We start from the raw sequence: 14355 nt of genomic DNA on the forward strand, positions 1-14355 counted from the left end.
AATGCTGCTACATTTCATCATGTTTACCCTCATGATCCTAGTGTGTTGTTCTTTCAAATATCTTATTGGATGTCTTACTGGGCTGGTCTACAGAGAAAAGAAGGGCAACAGATGTTGCGGGCCGTCGCAACACTGCTGGTTGATGTTGCGAATGGTTTCTTCAACAAGAGCAGAGGATGGGCGCCCATGGTGAAACGTCTTGACATCGGGGAGTAATTTTGTCTGTAATGTTAGCTGAATTTCTGTCCTCCCTGGAGAGTATGTGGCGATGAGTGGGGGAGAGGAGCCCTGTGTGGTTACCTCTCACCTAGGTATGCATTTCTGATAAGTATGGAGTTTTTTCTTAGTTGCAAGCTTTATTCTCTTGGTTGTCTAGTTGCTGATGCCTGGATGTCATGGTAGGACATCTGAGGGCTGGATGGAATCTGAAGAATACTTGATCTGTTTTATTGGTTTCCTTTCATGCAATGAAATGAAATCGGGGGCATGCCCCTCAATTAAAAAAAAAACGCTGTGGTATTCTCTACACCCATGCGATTAACAGCTACTAATGCATCATCATTTTTGCATATAGTTTTGCCCTAACGATCATCTGGTAGTTCTGCAGGGCAGGTTCCACATCGAACGGGGCATCTCAGCTTGAAGCTGCCGGTGGCAGGCAGGATGGGGAGTTTACGCACGCACCTGAGGCTGAGAACATCTGAAAGGAAAGCAGATGTATCCGCATGGTATGAGCAAGTTTCTTTCTCTTATGCGAAAGCCATACATCGCGCCTGGCGACAGGGTCACGTGCGACCGTCGCATAATTACATCAACATCGTCTCATCTCATCCCCGAAGTGGCAAGTGTTTGTGTATGTACGATAGTAGTACGTTTGTTTATGAACGAAGCAGCGACATTGACACTCCCCTCTCCTCCATCCCATCGCATTCGCATTCGCGCGACACTCCGCCCGATCCCCCTTCTCCTCTTCCTCAGTGTCCTGGCTCAGGGCTGCGTGGGGCTCGGCGACACGCAGCAGAACCATTTCTTCTGCAATATCAGATGGAAATGAATGAATGAATCTCTTGAATCTCTTAAGATAGGTGAGGAAGAAGAAGAGGAAGAAGAAAAGGTACCGAGGTGTTGGGCCTGGAGTTGCTGTAGGACTGGTTCATCTTGGAGTCGGGCCTGGCGTCCTTGCCGTCGGCGGACCTGCTGGCCTTGTGCACGTTGACGGGGGCCTTCTTGTCATCCCTGGCCTTGCTGAAGATGACCGTGAACCCGTCGGCGGAGGCCGGGTTGTTCACGTCCCAGGCGCCGAACTTGGGGATTGTGCGGCCAGCCTCCATCTGAGCCATTTTCTTGTTTCAATGCACCATCATCACATTATTTGTTTGCGACATTAAAACAAGATCCATGTAGTATGATCAACCAAGGCAGTGCAAACAAGATGAACCAGAGATCGATGAATCCATAGGCGTAAATTCACGCAGGATCTTGATCAACTCACCGACATGTTTATGCCTTGACGGGGTGGCGCGGTGCCCTTGAGCGGTAGACGCGAGAGAAAATTTTGCCCCCTTGAATGGATATGAAGCGCAAGTGCTTCGGGGCAAAATTTCCCCCGGGATGAGAGGGAAGGCGGTCAAATATAGCAGGAGGAGAAGATTGGGGGGATCGCAACGGCACCCGCCCACTTATACCCGCTAATCTCATGCATGCTCTGCGTGGGACGTTGCCTGGCTAAAATTAAGCACATTTCCCAGCGGATTTTGTTTACTCCCACTACCTTTTTTTTAACACGGCGGCTCTGGTTTCGGAGGCAGCAAAACGGCCTAGGGAGCCAGAAAAACTGGATTAGGGGGGCCAAGTGCTGTCAAAAGAGGCTGGGAGGGCCAAACTATAGGAAAAAAAGATTTTTGGCAACAAATAGTGGACTATTTTCTTCCTGTTCATAAGTAATATTAGCAGCAATCCTTGAGGGGGCTTGCTGGCACTCCCTATCTCCGTCGCTGCTTCTGCCGGGCCCGCCTGGTAGCCGTGTCCTGTTTGCGGCTAGGTGGTGGAGTCACCGGATCGCATGTCTTTTTTTTGACATCCCCGGGGTAGTGCGTGGAATAGCGAGCAAACATGCACCTTCCGTGCACACCGTGCCTTTTCCTAGGCTCGGGCCAAGAAGTTGGGGCAACGGCAGCGAGGCGTAGGAGATGGTGGACGGATGACGAAGCACTGAGCCTGAGCCGGTGACGACGTGGCGGCTGTGAGGCGTAGGTGGTGGTGGACGGAGGGCGAAACACTGAACCCGAGCCGCTGACAACGCCTGATACAGGTGAAGGCAAGGACGAAATCTGAAGGGGTTGGGTGTGGATCAGCAGCGCCAGAGAGGAGGGATTAGAGGGAAGACCAGGGCGGTAAGGGTAGGGAGAGACACCAGGTGGTGCAGCATCGACACCAGCCATGGGTGGTGGGAGCCAGCGGTTCAGCTGATGCCGACTTGCAGGTCGTTGAGGTGACGCGCAGATATGTCGCTAAAAAGGGAGAACGCCGGTGACAAGAAACGAAGAAGGTGGCAAGGAGACATGACATCCCACAGACTCGCGAGGCGCACGTTACCTCCTCTATTCCACGCATTGAGCACTGAATAGGAGGACTCATATGCGAGTAGCGGAGCGAGATCCAAAAGTTCCTTCTAGTTTCATTTTCATGGAGTGCGAGAGAGATAGCACTGGACAAGACATGTCTTTGTGTCAACTAAAGTTTATAGTAGCAAGGGATTTTTACGGAATCATGTACAAAAAATACTATATAAATTTAGGTGATGAATGTGCTTAAAAAGACCAAATAGTTGAGAATATATTTTTGAGGAATGCTGCAAAGTCGCGTCGCGAGAAAGGCAGGGATACATGGGAGGGGTGTAACACCCCGACCAAACCCACTGGTTACTACCCGTTGTGTCCGGGATCTAGACCAGCACTAGTTTTTACTGCGCATTTTCATCCTCACTCGTGCGCATCCGGAATCAACTTATCGGTCGACCACCCGTTTTTAAATTGCTCCAAGACAAACACGCTTAATTTTGATTTTTTTTTTGAATGGGCTCCTAAAAAAAGTTGAGTAGTCTATCTTCCTTCGTGCCCGATGAAGAAGACATTGTGTCATTCGGCCAAAAGTTCACATAAATTCAAAATTTTACAGAGTGAGTAGCTTGTTAACTGGTATATATGTTCGCTCTACGTTGGTATGTTGATTGTTAGTTATGTCGTTTCGGGAGGGACATGGCATTTGCTATAGCTTCTGAATGAACAAGTTCATGGCCCTGTTTGGATACTCTAACTTAGTTAGGGATTAGAGTTAGATTCTAACCTTGAACTAACTCTAGCTAGAGAGGTGTTTGGATGGTAGGGTTAGATGGAGCGCGGATACGGCGAGACGCCTTCACGGGCAGTGCGAGAGGCAGGGAGGGAGAGGACAAGAAGCTGTGAGGAAGTGGGGAGGGATCTGCTACATGAAGAGCAAGAGAAAAAGATGTTTTTTAATGGTCTCAAAAAGAACTAACCCCAGACTTTATTTTGCAGATTGTTTCGGACGAGATCCCTTCGGGGGATGGTCAAATAAATAGATGTGGTTGAGTTTTAAAAAAAAAGAACTAACCCAAATAAGTATATCTTGGATGGATTAGATTTTTTGAATGGGTTAGATGCATCTAACCCAAACTAACCCTTCTGTTTGGATATTTTTGAGTTAGTTGAGTCCAAACACAAATTAACTCTAACCCATGGATCCAAACAAGGCGCATGTCGATGGCTCATGGAACAAAATAACAACACAAAACATTCTAAGAGCAACTACCACCCCTACAAGATGGTGGCTGAAACATCACGAGAATAGTGGTAATGCTGGAATACTCTGACTTCTTGGAAGCAGTCTGACCACACCGAATTTATGGGTGACTAGCTCGACAGAGACCATTTCGATTGGCAAAATGCACCGTGAGAAGACCTCCTACCGATTGCTGCTGGTCGACAGGAAAACGGCGACAGTAAACCAAATCAATAAGGCGAAATTTATTTCCATTTTATTTGACTGGATCGAATGGATTACATGACACCAAGGTCTCGCCTGAGTAATTCACCTAAGACTCGATAACAGATGTTCCTCCCCTTTTTTTTTTTTGACTTGAACAGATGTTCCTCCCTACCATTACCTATAGATCTCGAGACTAACATTAATCCCTACACCGATGACACAGACCTAACGATCGATAGCCTACATTAACCTCTTCCAAGTAAGATCACGCCAACGCGATCATGGCGACGACACTGGCGACAAGCCCTGTGACAGTGGAGAGCGCCCGCCTGGACGCGCCACTGGGCTCGGTCGACGGGCTGGGTCCGAAACCGGTCGTCGAGGTGGATCCGCCAGAACTGGACCCGTACGACGGGGACTCCGGGGCCGAGACCGCCTGGTTGGGGCTGGGGCTGGGGCCGGGCGCGTGGCCGCCGACGACGCCGACGGCGGGCGGTTTGGCCGGAGCGGCGGCCAGCGTGGAGTGCCCGACGACGCTGGCGATCATCCGCTGGCCCGCCTCGCAGTGCCCCGGCACGCCGCTGACGAAGAAGAAGAAGCCCGTCCGGTCGAACTTGAACTTGGTGTCGCCGTCCGCGAACCGGGTCAGGGGGGTCACCGTGCTGCACATCTTGTAGTCGTCGTGGTTCACCAGCAGCACCGAGTCCTTGGCCGCGTACTTGAAATCTGCGCGCCGGCCGGCCGCCATGAATCAAGAACGCAAAGTGAGTTACTATTATGTAGGACAGGAGTACCAAATAAATCAAGCAATAAGGCTTTGCGGTAATCAAGAAGAGCGCTATGGGGTTCGATCTGGATGCGACGGTAACTGCTGCTTACCCAGGACGTCGCCGACTTGGAAGCGGTTCTTCTTGGCCCAGTGGTTGTACGTCTCGGTGCCGTTGCCGGCCGGCACCGCCCACCCCCTCTCGTCGCCGACGCTGTACACCACGGGCGCCGCCGACGCCGGCGACACCGAGGCCGCGAGGAGAATGCAGCAGCAAGCAGCAGCAGCAGCGAGGACGATGACGCTGGCCATTGGAGAAGGATCAGAAAGGGCACTAGTGTGTAGTGTAGTGGTGTTGGTGTGAGATCTAGCGATGGTGGCAGTGGCCTTTTATACCGAGGATCCGGAAGCGAGTGGCGCCGGCGAAACGGAGGTCAGTTGCCAACGTGCAGGAGGAGAGAGCGGGGGTCGTTGCTGCACAACGGGAGGAGCCGTTGGGCTGTCCGGTCTCCGCTGCATGGCGATAGGAGGCGTTAGCTTCTGCGACGAGTCGTGGGTTGAATACGTAAACCCCCTTGAGAGGCGTATTTCCTCGAAGTACGTCAAAGAGGGTCGGTTTACGGTAAATATCATGTTTGCGTAGACTCCACCAGATTCTGCGGAGAACCCCAAACCCCTCTCCGAACCCAGGACTACTCCCTCGGCGGCGGCGGCGCGTTGAGATGGCTGACGGCGCGGAGAGCGGGCAGGCCGCGGTCGTGGGGGACGGGAACCCTCCGCAGCTCTCCAAGAGCGCGAAGAAGAAGCTGCTGAAGCAGGAGCGGCAGGCGGCACGGAAGGCCGAGCGGAAGGCGGGGGAGAAGGAGCGCCGGCGCGCCGACATAGAGCGGCGGAGGCGCGAGTGGGAGGAGTCTCTGACCGCGGCGCCGTCGCAGGAGGCGCGCGAAGCGATGCTGGCGGCGCGCAGGGAGACGCGGCTCGAGCGGGTGGGAAAGCGCGTGGAGGAGCGGGGGGCGCGCGCCGAGAGGCTCCGGCGCGCCGCCGAGGGTGGGCAGAAGGTGGTGCTTGACCTCGAGTTCGCCGACCTCATGCGGCCCAACGAGATTCACAGCCTCACCCAGCAGGTGAATTCCCCTTGTCCTTGTTGCCTTTCTCGCTATGTTTTGTGCTCACACTAAGTAACATTGATGATCAGAGATTTATAGTAAGGTAATTGAAAGGGGATTATGCGATTCTTGATGATTTACACTAGCTCGTATGCACGGGGAGAGTCTCCGGCCTTGTTGCTGTAATTGGCGAACTGGAAGTGCTAGTTGGATTAACATTAGACGCTAATGTTGTAGTTGTTCAATATTCAGATAAGCTCCTTCGTTGTTGTAGTGAAAGCTTGAGTAGTCCCTTTCATTATAATTAATAATTGGCTTAATTGTGAATGCATATGAAATATAATTTGTGACATGGCATATTTTTCAGTTTGCATCTCAAGAACTTACCAGTTTGTGTGGTGTTGCTATCTATCAATTGTTAATCATGGGTGTGATATACCCAATTCTTTCTCGTCTATCTGAAACATTCAGAGCAATGTAAAATGCACTGGTATTAGAGCATCTCCAACAGAAGCCCAAAAAAACGGCGCGCTAAAATAATTTTACAGCGCCATTTTAGTAATTTTAGCGCGCCGTGGCCGATTCAGTCCAGCAGAGGCACAAAAATATAGCGCGCAGAGGACAGCGCGCAGCAGTCCAGCAGACGCACTAAAAAATAAAGCGCCACAAATATATCTACAGCAAACAGGTCCCTAAACATTTACAAATAAGTCCATCTGTTCAAAACAAAAACGCAATTGGGTCCCCAATGGTTGGAGCAAGCTAGCTTGCTGACCTTGCAAATCATCTTCCGCCGGCCACCACACGCGAGCTAAGCTTGCTGTGAATCGCAAACGCGAGCTAGCTAGCTTTAGCTTCCCTTCTAAATCGTTGGAGCAAGCTAGAGAAGGGCAACGGCGGCTCCCGGCCGGCACGCGCTCCCGGCCAGCGAACTCGAGGCGGCGAGCTGCAGCCGGCGAGCAGAAGGGCAGCGTCGGCTCCGCCCCGTGCTAGGACGAGCAGAGACGAGCACGCAGAGGAGTGGCGGCGGCCGGCGGCGGCGCGCTGCAGGGAAGGGCTGTAGCAGCGAGCTCGAGGCGGGACGAGCAGAGGAAGCGGAGCAGCTGGTCTTCGCGCTTCAAATTGTCCAGCGCGCTGTACGCCGCGCACCAAATATCCCGCGTGCGATGCAGAAATTCCCAGCGCGCTGGATGGATTTTACAGCGTGCTGGCTTTTGCAGCGTCTGTTGGAGATGCTCCGCGCGCTAAATTGACGTTTTTTCCAGCGCGGGCTACTTTTAGCGCCTCTATTGGAGATGCTCTTAGCATCTGCAAAGCTAATAAAAATGAGAGTACCATTTCTGATACTGCGTACTTAGGTAATATCTAAATGCCTATGACCAAGATACTTTACACCTTCATGAATATTTGTCTGAGTAAACATCCGAACTGTGAACTAATGCAAGTTACAGATTATGTACTGCTATGCAGTGAACGGAAGATCAGCAACCCCGGCTCATCTATGGTTGACAGGTTGCAGCGGAGAAATGGGGACCCAGGTTCAAAGGATACCTGGCTTTGATAAGTGGATCATAGAAAAAGAGGCCAAGTCTTACCTTGAAGCATTTGCAGACTGTAAAGAAAATCTTGTGTATCTTACAGCGGATGCTGAGACTGTCCTTGATGAACTAGACATGTCGAAAATATACATCATTGGTGGTCTAGTGGATCGGAACAGATGGAAAGGCATAACACAGAAAAAGGCAGTTGATCAGGGCATTCAGTCTGCGAAGCTCCCCATTGGAAGTTATTTAAAGATGTCAAGTTCTCAGGTGCGCATATGCATGCTCCTCTATTTTTTTCATTACAAGTTAGCTTCCGCAGTTAATATTATATATTTTGTTGCCTCTATGGCATCAAATTTGTTATTGTGTTTGCATTTCAAAATATACCTTGGGATCATATTGTTATGATGTCTTCTTTCAAATAATATGGACAGCTTTGGGATCATATCATCATTTCTAACATGTTAGAAGAACCTAGAGAGCATTTTATGAATGGGAAATATACCACACATGTTTTTGCTGATTTTCTAGAGAGTACTGTTTTCACATTTTAATGCAGAAACCGGAGAGCATTTATAATTATGTTGCTGCTTATTTTAAACTACTACTCCCTCCTTTCCATAATTCTTGTCGTGGTTTTAGTTCAAAGTACAAAACAAGTTGTCAACTGTTGTTGATCGTTCTTACAGTCAACCAAGTGTTTGAGAATGTATTAGTCTTGGCTTCGGAGGACTTTGGAGAGCTATACTAAGAATCTAAAATTATTGACTCTCCTTGCATATTGATCATATAGGTTCTTACAGTCAACCAAGTGTTTGAGATAATGCAAAAGTTTGTGGAAACAAAGGACTGGAAGACGGCATTCTTTCATGTGATCCCACCGAGGAAACGAGGAGAAGCTGGAGCAGCAAATGATGATGATGCACCTGAAGGGGCTGCAAACGGAGATCTTGACAAGTGTTTAGAAGAGGAGGTTGATGATGATGAGGATGATGGTGATGGGGATGAAGAAGCCGATGTTGCTAACAAAAGACATTGTGTTAGAAGTGAAAATGGAAAATCTTAGAATCACTCTTTTGGTGCAGTGGTGGAAGTGACTCCTGGATAGGCTATTATCTCCGGGAAGAGCAGAGGGAAAGAGCAATCTACTGTGCCGACGACTGAAATACGAGTCATCTCCAAGTGTATCATTACTATTAACGTTGCTGAACTGCTTTGTTTACCTAGGTTTATTTGTTTGGAGTACTCTGAGGTGTCGTAGTATTTTTGTTTTTGTTATCTGAACTACACCCTGTACTTTTGTACGGCGCGAGGAAGGAACGTGCTATATAACAGCACAGATAAATAGAGTGCTTCTGTTCTCATCTTTGATGGTTTTCTCTTGGAGTTTAGAAAACACATGTATTTTTATAGACAACACAGGCATCTATCTGCTTTAGAAACACAGATATCACCCAAACTCAAGCGTGCCTACAGACACGCTGCTGCGTTCGTTTGGGTCCACATGGACAGAAACCATGGTTTTGCGTCACACGGACAGGAGAGGAGACGGACAAGCCGTTTGTCCGTTCGGGTCCACACATCAGCCACCCAACGCGATATCCGGGTCCTTCTAAATGCCACGAGTGTGTGTTGGGGTGGAGGCATCCGTGACCACTCTGCTCCCCGTCGCCAACAGGCAAAAACCGAGTCCAACGGCGGCGCAATGTTGTGGAAGTGGACCTCGGGCAGCACAACGACGAGGCCGACTCCTCCTCGGGGCGGCGCCGTGCGGCACCCTTCACCGTGACGTTGACGGGGGCTGCGCCGCCCGTGCACGACCGTATGTACGCATGTACGTTCCAGTCGCAACGTGTCAGAGGTACTAGGAGGCTGTCATCCCAATGCCCTAGGCCGGATGTGCAACTGCCCAACGGCTGGCATTTGAGCCCATAAATGGTTTCAGTGCCGGTCGTTCTGGCCTCCAGTCGCGGGTGCGGTGGAGATCCACCGCCATCACGATCTACTGCCCGATGATCTCCGCCACGACTCGAGCCGAGGACTCCCCCCTCCCTCCCACTAGGATACGTTTGCCGTGCTTCGTCGCTCATGAGCACGCGTGTGCTCCAACGCCACCGCATGAGCCGCCTGTGGTGAAGGAGAAGGAGCCCGAGGACGACCAGGCCCTCAAGGCCTCCGAGCTGGTCGAGCTCACGCACTGGTCTGACCTGCCACTGTCGCTCCACTCATCGGCGGTCGTGGCCACTGCACTGGCGGGGCCATACCCATAATCGCCTCAGTCTTCATCGACCTCGTCAGCGACGAGAATGAGGACAAGGCGATGAGCATTTGATCTAGGTTTTTAAACTTATGTTTTTAGCTCAATTAATGTAACGAACGGACTTTTGGCGGCAAATTATCTTTTTTATTTTGAAAAAAATTTGTTGGTCCACACATTAGGCCTCAGATGGACTTTTGTTGTCCACATGACCACCCAAATAGACAAAAAAGGACACATTTTATGTCCGTTTGGGTCAGCCCATTGGTGTTGACCTAAGGAAGAGTCTCCCCCACCCCCATGGCATTTTCTGTTTAGCGCTTCAGGTGCCTGTTACTGTGCAATTTGCAAACAGGCGCACATCCCCTCCGTGGTGGGTTGGTCGATCTACCATTTTTTCTTCTGTTTTTTACAACACAAAAGAGTGTGAACAAGTGACTCCATGCATCAAGTTTGTTGAAATAACCACCCCGCCACCCTGCCCGCACGGACTACTTACATCTTATTTCGTTTTTTCATTCTTCCTCCTTTGCTTTTTTCTTTTTCCCCTTTTCTCTTTTTCTTTTTTCCTCCTCTTTTTTCCTTTTATTTCTTCTCTCTCATTCAATGAAATTTTATTTAAATTCATTTACAAAAAATGATGATTTTGTATTCAAATTCATGAACTTTTTTCCAATATCATGCTCTTTTTTCAAATTGGACAAACATTTTTTTTAAATCAATGAAATTTTTAAAAATTTGATTAATTACTTTCAAATTCAATGAACTTTTTTTCAAATTTGATGAACATTTCCCAAACCCACGAAGTTTTTTCAATTTTACCTTTTTTTCAAATTCATAAACTATTTTCATATTTGCAATTTGTTTTTCAAATTCTGGAACAGTTTTTGAATTGTGCGCCAGCGGAGCTAAGTGTTTCAAACACACAACAACGTTGAGATTTGGAAAACATTTCTTGAAAATTACAAGCAGTTTTGAAATGCTGCAATTTTTTATATTCCAGTTTTTTTGGAGAAGTGAACATTTTTGGTAATTCTGATTTAAAAAAGGAACACGAACAAATTTTGCAAATCCCGAACTGTTTTTAAAAACTTGTTTTTTTTTTCAAAAATTAACATTTTCTAAAAAATTAACAAATTACAAAAAGCGCAAACATTCTTTGAAATTTCCGCATATTTTCTGAGATCATGAACAGTTCTCAAACTTTTGACAAAATGGAAACAAGAACATTTTTAAAATTCATAAAAGAATGTTAAAATAGAACATTTTTTGCAATGTAGACATGTTTGCTCTGTATACTTTTTTGGAAATGCGAACAAAATTTCAAACATGGAAAGATTTTTTGAAATTGCGAACAAAATGTTGAATCTGCAAACATTTTTTCGAACATGAATGTTATTTTTGAAATGGTGAACAAATTTTGAAAACAGGAACATTTTCTTGAAATACCTGCACATATTTTGAAACACGAAAGTCTTTCTGAAATTATGAATAATAAAATGAGAATAAGTTTTAAAATTCTGGAACTTTTTGAAACATGAACATTTTTTGAAAATGTGAACAAAATTTAGAAACAGGGACATATTTTTAAAATTGTGAAGAAATTTTGAAAAGGAGAATTGTTTTTTAAATTCTTGAAGATATTTTCAGGCGCAATCAGTTTCTAAAATTGTGAACAAAATTTTAATATGAGAACATTTTAGAAAATTTTGAACAATATTTGAAATCTCCAAACAAAAAGAGATAGGAAAAATAAAAAACCAAAACAAGAACAAAAAACGAAAAAGAAACATAAACAGAAAAAGGAAAAAATAAAAGAAAAAAGGTTCAAAATAAGATGCCCAGTTCAGGAACCTTCTAGAATGTTCCCAAAACCGATAGAAAGTGGCTGGTAATTTGTGGAAGGTTTCTAAAACCGAAAACGCTGGAACATGTTAACGGGCTGGCCCAGCTCATCACTTTGATCGCCAGCTTGTGCGAAAGCTCGACAATTTGACGAACATGTTAACGAGCTGGCCCAACTCACCGCTTCAATCGCCAGCCTATGCGAAAGCTTGAGAATTTGACGCCAAATGCGTCAGATAGGATCTTCAGGGACCAACTAACTAAAAAGTGCTCGTTCCCAGTCAGGTCACTTGGTGATGGGCTGGGAGCGCGCCACTGATACGTCCGTTTTGCATCATATTTTTATATTGATATTGCATTATGAGACGTACTTACATATTATGGTACAATATGTATGCCTTTTTTTCCTTAAGCTGAAATTTTGGACCGAAAATGAACAAATCTGAGTGACCTATTTTGCATAACTCCAAAAGTCCTAAAACTTTACGGAGAATTATTTTGGAATATATAAAAATATTAGGAGAAGAAAATACCAGAGGGGACCCACCAGGTGGGCACAAGCCTGGAGGGGGGGGGCTACCCCCTAGGTGCGCCCCTAGGGCTTGTGGGTCCCCTGGCAGGCCTCTGGTGCCCATCTTCTGCTATATGATGTCTTTTGACCTGGAAAGAATCAGAAGAAAATTTTTGGGACGAAGCGCCGCCATCTCAAGGCGAAACCTGGGCAGAAGCAATCTAGGGCTCCGGCAGATCTGTTCTGCCGGGGAAACTTCCCTCTCGAAGGGGGAAATCGAAGCCATCGTCATCACCAATGATCCTCTCATCGAGAGAGGGTCAATCTCCATCAATATCTTCGCCAGCACCATCTTCTCTCAAACCCTAGTTCATTTATTGTATCTGATATTTGTCTCAAAACTTCAGATTGGTACACGTGGGTTGCTAGTAGTGTTTATTACTCCTTGTAGTTGATACTAGTTGGTTTATTCGGTGGAAGATCATATGTTCAGATCTTTAATGATATTTATTACTTCTCTGATTATGAACATGAATATGCTTTGTGAGTAGCTATGTTTGTTCACGAGGACACGGGAGAAATCTTGTTATAAGTAATCATGTGAATTTGGTTTTCGTTTGATATTTTGATGAGATGTATGTTGTCTTTCCTCTAGTGGTGTTATGTAAACGTCGACTACATGATACTTCACCATGATTTGAGCCTAGGAGAAGACATTGAGAAGTACTCCCTCCGTCCGAGTTTATTATACCCCTGGACCAAAACGCATGTACGAAGACACCACAATTAGTTCCCCAAAATAAGCACCGCTCCTTCGGTTTTCTCGTGTGATTAACTGCAAAAGCAATGCTGCTCCGGCACAGCTTCCTGCATGCAGCCCCACGGTCAAATAATCTAGCCAATCCCTGATGCTTGGGAACCCTTTTGACAACCCCACACTCAATTAAGCTGCATGCAGCCCCGTCAGATAAAGAAAGGTACGAAGCATTTGCAGCACAAATCGATGCAGGGGCCTTTTAAAACCGGACGTGCTTCCTCCGTCCACGAGCCTAATAAACCTGAACGGAGGTAGTAATAAGTAGATGATGAGTTGCTAGAGTGATAGAAACTTAAATCTTAATTTATGCGTTGCTTCGTAAGGGGTTGATTTGAATCAACATGTTTCATGCTATGATTAGATTTATCTTAATTCTTCTTTCCTAGTTGTGGATACTGCGAGAGGGGTTAATCATAAGTGGAAGGCTTGTCCAGATAAGGATAACACCCAAGCACCGGTCCACCCACATATTAAATTATCAAAGTAACGAACGAGAATCATATGAGCATGATGAAAACTAACTTGACAGTAATTCTCATGTGTCCTCGGGAGCGCTTTGCTTTATATAAGAATTTGTCCAGACTTGTCATTTGCTACAAAAAGCATTGTGCCATCTTGCTGCACTTTAGCTACACTTTTACTTGTTACCCATTACGAATTATCTTATGACAAAACTATCTGTTACCGATAATTTATGTGCTTACAGAGAATACCTTGCTGAAAAACCGCATGTCATTTCCTTCTGCTCCTCGTTGGGTTCGACACCCTTACTTATCGAAAGGACTACAATAGATCTCCTATACTTGTGGGTCATCACGCTCTCAGCTGCCGCCACGTCTCAGGCTCTGGGTGCTTTCTTCAGATTTATTTTAATTTTTCCGCACGCGATTTTGGTTTTTAGATGGGTTTTTTTGGGTTTTTCAGCTTTTCGGTATTTCACCGGTCTTCCTTAGCTTTTAGACCAAAAACATTTTTGAATTTTTTTACACGAAAAAACATATATTTTTTTCCTTTTTGCGAGAGGCATGGTTTTACTTCCGCGAGAGGCATGGTTTTGCTTCCGTGAGAGGCACGATCATGCCTCTCGAAAACGAAAAAACATATTTTATCTTTTTTTCGCGAGAGGCAAGGTTTTCCTTTGAGAGGCACAGTTTTGCCTCTCGGAAAGGAAAAAAAATACGTTTTCTCTTCTTTTTTCTGCGAGAGGCACGATTTTGCTTCCGGTGTGGTATTGCTTTCACGAAATGAAAAAACACATTTTTTTCTTCCGCGAGAGGCACGACCATGCATTTAGTAAACGAAAAAACGCATTTTGTTCTTTCGCGAGAGGCACGATTTTGCTTCCGCGAAAGGCACGGTCGTGCCTCTCGGAAACGGCTTTCGGAAAGAAAAAAACATGTGATTGGTTTGGTTTTTCGTCCAGCTTTTTGTCTATATTTTGTGAAGAAAAGTTCTTTAAAACCTATCAACACGGGATCTAGTTTTGAAGATCTTGACGTAA

General features: G+C 46.5%; 3 protein-coding genes across 4 annotated transcripts; 1 reads left to right on the plus strand and 2 right to left on the minus strand.

Moving 5' to 3' along the window:
- Window positions 1-426: 426 nt before the first annotated feature.
- LOC119317716 (protein NOI4-like) lies at window positions 427-1640 on the minus strand. 2 transcript variants are annotated; one of them, XM_037592212.1, is made up of 3 exons: window positions 1493-1640; window positions 1119-1331; window positions 427-1032 (listed from the first exon to the last, which is right to left on the minus strand). In XM_037592212.1, exons 1-3 carry the CDS (start codon window positions 1496-1498, stop codon window positions 988-990), a joined length of 264 nt encoding a protein of 87 aa, XP_037448109.1. In that variant the 5' UTR covers window positions 1499-1640; the 3' UTR covers window positions 427-987. The 2 variants fall into 2 exon arrangements, with proteins under 2 accessions (XP_037448109.1, XP_037448108.1); XM_037592211.1 differs by having other exon boundaries at window positions 1119-1343.
- Window positions 1641-4022: 2382 nt separating this feature from the next.
- LOC119319556 (early nodulin-like protein 1) lies at window positions 4023-5118 on the minus strand. The gene is made up of 2 exons (XM_037594019.1): window positions 4888-5118; window positions 4023-4734 (listed from the first exon to the last, which is right to left on the minus strand). Exons 1-2 carry the CDS (start codon window positions 5084-5086, stop codon window positions 4274-4276), a joined length of 660 nt encoding a protein of 219 aa, XP_037449916.1. The 5' UTR covers window positions 5087-5118; the 3' UTR covers window positions 4023-4273.
- Window positions 5119-5441: 323 nt separating this feature from the next.
- On the plus strand, window positions 5442-8790 carry LOC119317717 (tRNA (guanine(9)-N1)-methyltransferase-like). Its single transcript, XM_037592213.1, has 3 exons — window positions 5442-5898; window positions 7332-7691; window positions 8218-8790. Exons 1-3 carry the CDS (start codon window positions 5497-5499, stop codon window positions 8488-8490), a joined length of 1035 nt encoding a protein of 344 aa, XP_037448110.1. The 5' UTR covers window positions 5442-5496; the 3' UTR covers window positions 8491-8790.
- Window positions 8791-14355: the final 5565 nt, after the last annotated feature.

This window comes from Triticum dicoccoides, chromosome 6A, assembly GCF_002162155.2.
Source record: "Triticum dicoccoides isolate Atlit2015 ecotype Zavitan chromosome 6A, WEW_v2.0, whole genome shotgun sequence".
Taxonomy (NCBI): Eukaryota; Viridiplantae; Streptophyta; class Magnoliopsida; order Poales; family Poaceae; genus Triticum; species Triticum dicoccoides.

What these genes read in the sequence shown, in the direction of transcription:
- LOC119317716 (XM_037592211.1), bottom strand. An exon ending in ACTCCAGGCCCAACACCTCG is followed by an intron (nt 1,033 to 1,118) that starts GTACCTTTTCTT and finishes CTGATATTGCAG; the next exon opens with AAGAAATGGTTCTGCTGCGT.
- LOC119319556 (XM_037594019.1), bottom strand. Translation starts at nt 5,086, where the DNA reads ATGGCCAGCGTCATCGTCCTCGCTGCTGCTGCTGCTTGCTGCTGCATT. An exon ending in CCAAGTCGGCGACGTCCTGG is followed by an intron (nt 4,735 to 4,887) that starts GTAAGCAGCAGT and finishes GCCGGCGCGCAG; the next exon opens with ATTTCAAGTACGCGGCCAAG.
- LOC119317717 (XM_037592213.1), top strand. Translation starts at nt 5,497, where the DNA reads ATGGCTGACGGCGCGGAGAGCGGGCAGGCCGCGGTCGTGGGGGACGGG. An exon ending in TTCACAGCCTCACCCAGCAG is followed by an intron (nt 5,899 to 7,331) that starts GTGAATTCCCCT and finishes TGCAAGTTACAG; the next exon opens with ATTATGTACTGCTATGCAGT. An exon ending in TAAAGATGTCAAGTTCTCAG is followed by an intron (nt 7,692 to 8,217) that starts GTGCGCATATGC and finishes TTGATCATATAG; the next exon opens with GTTCTTACAGTCAACCAAGT.